Source organism: Pagrus major, chromosome 1, assembly GCF_040436345.1.
Source record: "Pagrus major chromosome 1, Pma_NU_1.0".
Classification (NCBI taxonomy): Eukaryota; Metazoa; Chordata; class Actinopteri; order Spariformes; family Sparidae; genus Pagrus; species Pagrus major.
The window spans coordinates 1,908,632-1,916,644 of NC_133215.1; the positions used below are offsets into that span (position 1 = coordinate 1,908,632).

General features: G+C 43.0%; 1 protein-coding gene across 1 annotated transcript in view; it reads right to left on the reverse strand.

Moving 5' to 3' along the window:
- Positions 1 to 8,013, reverse strand: part of LOC140997491 (uncharacterized) — a 34,993-nt gene extending 26,980 nt beyond the window's left edge. Inside the window, exons 1-9 of the mRNA XM_073467426.1 lie at positions 7,848 to 8,013; positions 7,568 to 7,735; positions 7,281 to 7,347; positions 6,965 to 7,193; positions 5,090 to 6,887; positions 4,591 to 4,764; positions 2,797 to 2,970; positions 2,126 to 2,172; positions 1,494 to 2,034 (exon numbers count right to left, since the gene is read on the reverse strand). Of these exons, the coding sequence (XP_073323527.1) occupies positions 1,494 to 2,034; positions 2,126 to 2,172; positions 2,797 to 2,970; positions 4,591 to 4,764; positions 5,090 to 6,887; positions 6,965 to 7,193; positions 7,281 to 7,347; positions 7,568 to 7,735; positions 7,848 to 7,972 (3,323 nt within the window). The 5' untranslated portion in view covers positions 7,973 to 8,013. The remainder of the gene's footprint in view (positions 1 to 1,493; positions 2,035 to 2,125; positions 2,173 to 2,796; positions 2,971 to 4,590; positions 4,765 to 5,089; positions 6,888 to 6,964; positions 7,194 to 7,280; positions 7,348 to 7,567; positions 7,736 to 7,847) is intronic.

Sequence of the window (8,013 nt, forward strand, 5' to 3'; positions counted from 1 at the left end):
TAATCTTTCTAAGTTCCTGATTTTTTTTCATCTGTAAAAACATTCAGGAGAAATAAAATATTTGTCATGTGTGAATTATTATTTTTATTATAATAGATTTTTTTTTTTAATGGAAAATAAAAGTTCATTTGGTTTCACACACACATAAAAATTTTACAGCGATTTTTGGAAAGTTTCCACAGACGAAAAAAAAAAAATGAAGGGACTTTGAAAGATTGTCCTGCTAAAGTGTCTTTTAAACACCAGCTGTCAGCTCATAAACACAGGACAGAAAATAATTTAGATCAGACAGAAAATAGAACACCAGAAATAAAAACGTCTTCACTGACCCCTCAGGGCTTCTGTACCTCGTTAGCTGCTCGAATCCCGGCTCCTCCTAGCTGCGTGGCAGCCTCTGCCATTAGTGTATGAATTTGTGAATATGTGTGAATCTGACTATAACAAGTGTTATAAGGCGACTTTGAGCGGTCAGTAGACTGGAAAAGTGCTATAAAAATGCAAGACCATTTACCATTTAAGGAAACTACCTGTGGAACCCCTGCACGTTTGAGGAGGAAACCCCTAAATGTATCAATCAGCTGTTAACAGTTATTATACCATGGTCTGGGTGATTACTCGATTTTGATTGGCTGGAGGGTGTTAATTAACTTTTGATAAGCAAACACCTCTGAAACTCCTCCTGTAGCTCCAGTGTAACTGCCCTGTTCTATATCTATATAAATGTTTTATTGTCACCTGACAGATAGAAAGGGACCATTTCAGACACTTGTGGTGAGGAAAGGAGAGGAGCAGGACAAAACACACTTAAAGAGGAATGTTGGTCACCCCACAATTTACAGCCATAGAGAGGTTTAACGGTCCATCTATGTGGATGTGGTCTCTGTCTAAAGAGTGAACAAATCTGCTTTGATCCGCTAAACCTGAGATCACAAACTGATGTGAAAAGACGTTATTTCAATCAGGAGAGACACGTGAATGAGAAAGTCAAATGTTTATTCTGACAGATGATGTGAGATAATGAAGTGTTGACAGAAAGTCTTTGGCTCTTCGACTCTACAGGGAGATTTTGTAATGGACGTCCGTCTGCACGTAGCAGCAGCTCTATCCACTCATATACACATATTTACAGATAATAACTCAAAGAAGACAAATGAGAAACTTCAATGATGAACCACAAATCAACTAAATAAAAGCTGTCTGAACAAAGATCATAATTATGATGATCTATATGCATGTGTGTGTGGAGCCTGATTTTATTGTATATACAGGCTGATTGTTGTGAGAAAACAATCAGATCACAAAGTTCAGAAAACTCAAATCTGAACGTTCAAAACATATTTAAAGAGATTTAAAACCACTGATGTGCAGCACATTGACCAAGAAGAGACAACACAACTAACCCATTTCTGTTACTGTGATTTACAGAGAGAGAGAGAGAGTGTGTGTGTGTGTGTGTGCGTGTGTGTGTGTGTGTGTGTGTGTGTCCCTCCTACAGAGACACTGAGGAACCTGATGACCAAAATCTGAACCCAGGATAAAGAGGTTGAGTGAATGTGGTGTTGAAGGTGTGGAGGTGGATCAGTGAGTCAGAGGAGACTCTGTAGAAGGACAGAGTGCCAGCAGGACAGTCCACATACACTGCTGCTCTGTAAGAGACAGAGGAGGAGGAGGAGGAGGAGGAGGAGGAGGAGAGGACTGTACTTTTGTTATTGTGCCAGACAGAGTAACGACCATCATCAGAGCAGCTCAGACTCCAGGACTGAATATTCCCTCCAAACAAACAGTCATCACTGTTTCCTCTCCTGCTGATTCCTCTGTAACTCACTGATATATGAACCCTTCCTCTCCACTCGACCTCCCAGTAACAGCGACCAGTCAGACCATTTCTACACAGCAGCTGAGGCCAGCAGTCAAACCTCTCCTGATGATCAGGATATGGCTGCTCCTCTGACACATATGTCACCTTCCTATTGTTGTCAGACAGTTTGAGGAGTCTGTTTACTGTGTTTGTGTCCACTGTGAGTTCACAGACATCTGATGGAGAGAACAAGACACAATACAGCAGCAGTTTATCATCTAACACAGCTGATGGTTTATTTGTTGCTTTATTAACAGACACACTTACACTTCCTCACACCAGGTTTCAGCCTCTGCTCTCCACCATGTTCCACCCTGGAGGAAGAAACAAAGTCAGAATGAACCTTCAGAAGCTTCCTCATCAATGATCTTCATAAAGCTTCGCTCAGATCACCATGAAGACAAAACAGCTGCATTTATAAAACACACTTCATACACACACTCAAACTTTACATCAAATATTCACAAACAACAACTAAATAATTAAAGGTCAGACAAAAAGATATCATCAAAAAAAGACAATACAGACAATAAAGACAATAAAATACTAAAACTGAACAACAGGAAACTATCATATATATTTAAGTCAGTGGATTCCAAAGTATTCAAGTGAACTTTTATTTATTTTGTCCAATATGACATATCACACTTTGTCTCCAGGCTCTTTACAATCTGTTCAGCAGATGGCTCCCTCTCTACTGAGAATCTTTTGACTTGATTTGTCAAACAGAGTCTGTGTTATAGTGTCTTTAAATGATCAACAGCATATGGTTGTGTGATGTTAGGAGGTCAGTCTCAGTGTGGACAGGGACTCTCATCTCATCAGTTACTGTCTTCACTGTTATCAGCAGTGCTGCTGGTTCAGACTGTGAACCAACAGTCCTCAGCTTGTCAGTGTGACAGAGAAACAGTGTGTGAGCTCTTGTTGTCTGTTCATACCTGAGAGTGTCCAGTCTCCAGTCTGGATCTTCGAGTCCAGTTGACAGCAGCTTCACTCCTGAGTCTCCTGGATGATTGTAGCTCAGGTCCAGCTCTCTCAGATGAGAGGGGTTGGATCTCAAAGCTGAAGCCAGAGAAGTACAGCCTTCCTCTGTGATCAGACAGCCTGACAGCCTGGACACACACACACACACACACACACACACACACACACACACACACACACACACACACACACACACACACGCACACACACACACACAGATTTAAATATCATTAATTTTCATCTATTCTTTCGTTCAGAATTCCCACATTAAAATTTGACCACTCAGGCAGCACAATAAGTTGTTATACACAAAATGGACATATTAACACAAAGTTCATATTTTGTGCTCATCTTAGCAAACAGTTGCCTACTTCTACTGAAACTGGACAGAGCTAGCACAGTGGAGAAGAAGAGCAAATTTGAGCTGCAGAGTTTGAGGAAATATTGGATTTAAAAGTTAGCTTCACCTAAGGAAAACATTCCTTCACCATTCTCAGGCGAAAGTATCCGTGACATCATAAAAACACCTGTGAAGACAGTGACTGAATCACAGAGTGCTGAGGTTAAAAAAGGGGCAAAGTCTCCACCAACTCTTTTGTTAAATATCAGTCTGATGTTCCACTTTCTTCAGCAGCTAGTCTCTCGCTGTGTCTGTCAGCTGTTTGCAGCTGGGCAGGTAGTGTATAGAGGGTCTATCAGAGCTTGTTTGATGAAAACAGCTGCTGCTGAAAAAGGTGCTGATGAGAGCAGAGAGACTGAATCAAAACCAAAACAGTAAAGTTGTGGGTTGTAAGAATATTTCAAATTTCTCCATTTACAGCATTAAAACACAATATTTCATTCAAGATAGTTCTTGTTTGGCAAAAGCTACTCATCACCATGGTGCTAGCTTTAAGTTTTGGAAGTCATGAGGGGCAAGGGGGAATTTTTTTTTTGGTGATCTATTTTCTAAGTTGTTTTTTTTTTTTTTTTTAAATTTCAAGAGAAAAGAAAAAGCTTTTTGTGAGAACCTTTCCTGAAAAAACATTTTTCAAGAGGAAAGTAAGGCTCATTTCTGTTCTCGTTGTCATGGTTCTACTGTGGCAGTCGTGGTACAGGTACTAGTCGACTCAGGTGCTGACAACAATTTTATTATTTTATTGACTCTGACGTTGTTACTCAAGCTAACATTCCCACACTCACTCTCCTGTCACCCAAAGATATCTTCTCCTAAGACGGCAGGCTTCTAGCTCAGGTGACACGTACCTACTGTCCTGTTGACCCTCCTCCTGTCTGGTAATCATTGTGAGACTGTTCATCTTTTTCAATCCCCTCTCCTCACTCTCTAATAGTCCTAGGTCTCCCTTGGTTAAGACTGCATTATCCTCATATCGCCTGGTCTAGTTCCAGAATAGTGAGTTGGAGTGAGTCAGCATCACAAGACTTAACATCATTTAAAAACAGTTTAAACTATTTGTTATTTTATAATTTCTGGTTTTAGGAGCTGCTGCAGCCTCCTTCCCAAAATATGTATGCGTAATACGGTTAAGATGGTAAAAAATATTGTGTTTCTTGATGATTTATGTGGTGCTCGTAAATTTTATACCGCTGCTCCTCAAATTTTCCGTCAAGAGCACCAAGTGCTACAAGTGGCAGAAGTTTGTCTGGAGCCCTGCTACAGATGTTGAATTTCATATTTTAAATAGACTTAAACTTGTATATCCAGTAACATTAAAGTGTTCTTTCTGAAACAGAAGCTGAATCCTGACCTGAGAGTCTCCAGTTTACAGTGTGGACTCTTCAGTCCAACAGACAGCGGCTTCACTCCTGAATCCTGCAGGTCGTTGTCACTCAGGTCCAGCTCTCTCAGACTAGAGGACTGGGAGCTGAGAACTGAGGACAGAGCTTCACAGCTTCTCTCTGACAGATTACAGCCACTCAGCCTGAAGGAGAGTTAGTGACAAAGACAAACACTGATACTGATTCTGTCTTATACAATATAAAACACATCACATTTCTGTGGACTGGGTCTTTATAGTCTCAAGTATATTACTGCATTCTGTCACCATTAATAGATGTCCTGAAATGTCCTAAATTATACTCATATCTCTGGAATTTAGCCTGACATGAGCTACTAAGTGACCAAGATTTTCAACTGATCAATCTGATGTCTAAATCTTTGGACTCTTATTTGATTGATATTTGATATTAGGAGATTCATTAGTGGAGAAAAACCCTACATGTGTGATACAGTATCTGTTCACTTACAGAGCTTTGTTGGAGGCTCTGACCACTGGCAGCAGCCTCAGAAGAGCCTCCTCTGAAGCAGAGTATTTCTTCAGGTCAAACACGTCCAGATCTTCTTCTGATGACAGTAAGATGAAGACCAGAGCTGACCACTGAGCAGGAGACAGTTTATCTGTGGAGAGACTTCCTGATCTCAGGTACTGTTGGATCTCCTCCACTAGAGAACCATCATTCAGTTCATTCAGACAGTGGAACAGATTGATGCTTCTCTCTGGAGACAGATTCTCACTGATCTTCTCCTTGATGTACTTCAATGTTTCCTGATTGGTCTGTGAGATCCTTCCTGTGTGTTTCTTCAGACCTCGTAGGAGAGTCTGATTGGTCGGCAGTGAAAGACCCAGGAGGAAGCGGAGGAACAGGTCCAGGTGTCCATTTGGACTCTGTAAGGCCTCGTCCACAGCACTCTGGTAGAGATGTTTTGGTTCAGGTTTGTCTCTGAATAGTTTAGACAACCGGGGGTTTTTTTTTCCTTCTGCCAGCAGATTGACTTGAGAGTTGATGAACGTCAGATGGACATGAAGAGCAGCCAGAAACTCCTGAACACTCAGATGGACGAAGCAGAACACCTTGTCCTGGTACAGTCCTCTCTCCTCTTTAAAGATCTGTGTGAACACTCCTGAGTACACTGAGGCTGCTCTGATATCGATGCCACACTCTGTCAGGTCGGATTCATAGAAGATCAGGTTTCCTTTCTGCAGCTGCTCAAAAGCCAGTTTTCCCAGAGACTTAATCATCTTCCTGCTCTTTTTATTCCAGTGTGGATCTGTCTCAGCTCCTCCATCATACTTCACGTTCTTCACTTTGGACTGAACCACCAGGAAGTGGATGTACATCTCAGTCAGGGTCTTGGGCAGCTCTCCTCCCTCTCTGGTCTTCAACACATCCTCCAGAACTGTAGCAGTGATCCAGCAGAAGACTGGGATGTGGCACATGATGTGGAGGCTTCGTGATGTCTTGATGTGGGAGATGATTCTGCTGGCCTGCTCCTCATCTCTGAATCTCTTCCTGAAGTACTCCTCCTTCTGTGGGTCAGTGAACCCTCTGACCTCTGTCACCATGTCAACACACTCAGGAGGGATCTGATTGGCTGCTGCAGGTCGTGTGGTTATCCAGAGGCGAGCAGAGGGAAGCAGTTTCCCCCTGATGAGGTTTGTCAGCAGCACATCCACTGAGGTGGACTCTGTAACATCAGTCAGGATCTCAGTGTTGTGGAAGTCCAGAGGAGGTCGACACTCATCCAGTCCGTCAAAGATGAACACAACCTGGAACTCTTCAAAGCTGCAGATTTCTTTGGTTTCAGTGAAGAAGTGATGAACAAGTTCCACCAAGCTGAACTTTTTCTCTTTCAGCACATTCAGCTCTCTGAAAGTGAATGGAAATGTGAACTGTATGTCCTGGTTGGCTTTGTCTTCAGCCCAGTCCAGAGTGAACTTCTGTGTGAAGACTGTTTTCCCGATGCCAGCCACTCCCTTTGTCATCACTCTTCTGATTGGCTCGTCTCTTCCAGGTGAGGCTTTAAAGACGTCTTCTTGTCTGATTGTTGTTTCTGGTCTGTCTGGTTTCCTGGATGCTGTTTCAATCTGTCTGACCTCATGTTCATCATTGACCTCTGCAGTCCCTCCCTCTGTGATGTAGAGCTCTGTGTAGATCTGATTCAGAAGGGTTGGGTTTCCTGCTTTAGCGATCCCCTCAAACACACACTGGAACTTCTTCTGAAGGTCAGATTTGAGTTGACGTTGACAAACTGCAGCAACAGTTCCTGAATGAAACACAACACATCAGTGAGTGGATGTTAGTGTGAAGAAGAAAACAGTTTATTGAGGAAAATCCTCTTACTGCTCTGCAGACAGTCAGCCAGCTCCTCCTGCTTCATTCTCCTCAGGAAGTTCAGTGTGATCTTCAGAAATGCCTCTCTGCTGCTCCTCCTCTGCTCCTCCTCCTCACCGTCCAACACCTCCTCATCCTCACTCTGCCTCTCTGAGCATTCTGGGTAATCTGGACTCAGAACCTTCTGGAACTTCTTCAGCTCGTTCTTCACAAAGGTGACAACGTTCTCCTCAAGATGCTGCAAAAGAGTAAAACTTCAAATGTAAAATGAGACATTTCATTTCATTTGCAGCTGAAGTAAAGTTGTTGTTGGACATTTACACACCTTAAATATGGAGTCCAGGTCTGTTGGATGCTGCTGGACCGACTGACCACTGAGAACCTGCTGAACTCTGCAGAGAGAACATAAAGTACGATGATTTCAACCATCAACAGCTTCACATTTTACATCATCTGTCTGCTTCTGGGGCCTTTTGATGGATTAGGTGAAACAGTTTTCTGGTTTTAATGATGACGCCTTCAGTTGAGTTTCTAGTTGTCGACCCTGTTATTCATGTTCCTGTCCAGGAGGAGAGCTGCAGAACAACAAACTCTTCTGGTTTAAATTCGTGCCTTTCTTCAGCAGAGTGGTCTCCATCCTTGAAAGTCATAGGCAAACTCATGGACCGGTCACTCTTCATGGACACACAGCTGGGTCCAGGTCCAGGTCCAGGTCCAGGTCCAGGTCCAGGTCCAGGTCCAGGTCCAGGTCCAGCAGAGTCTGGTCTCTGCTGCTCTGGGCTTCAACACAACACACACAGAGCTTTGAGTGTGAATCATGATGGGGGAGTGATTTGAGTGCTGAGCTGTGACATGGAGAAGAGTCATGGACAGTTAGAGATCCTCATCTCACCTCTGAGCTTTGGTCTGGCTGTCATGTTGCCCACACAGAGTGGTTTTAGAGGGAGGGCCTCCCTCCTCTGTCTCCTCACACTGATTCATAGCAGAGCCCACACCTTCACACAAACACAACAACATGATTTATCAGCATTCCTCTCAGTCACATGACAAACATACAG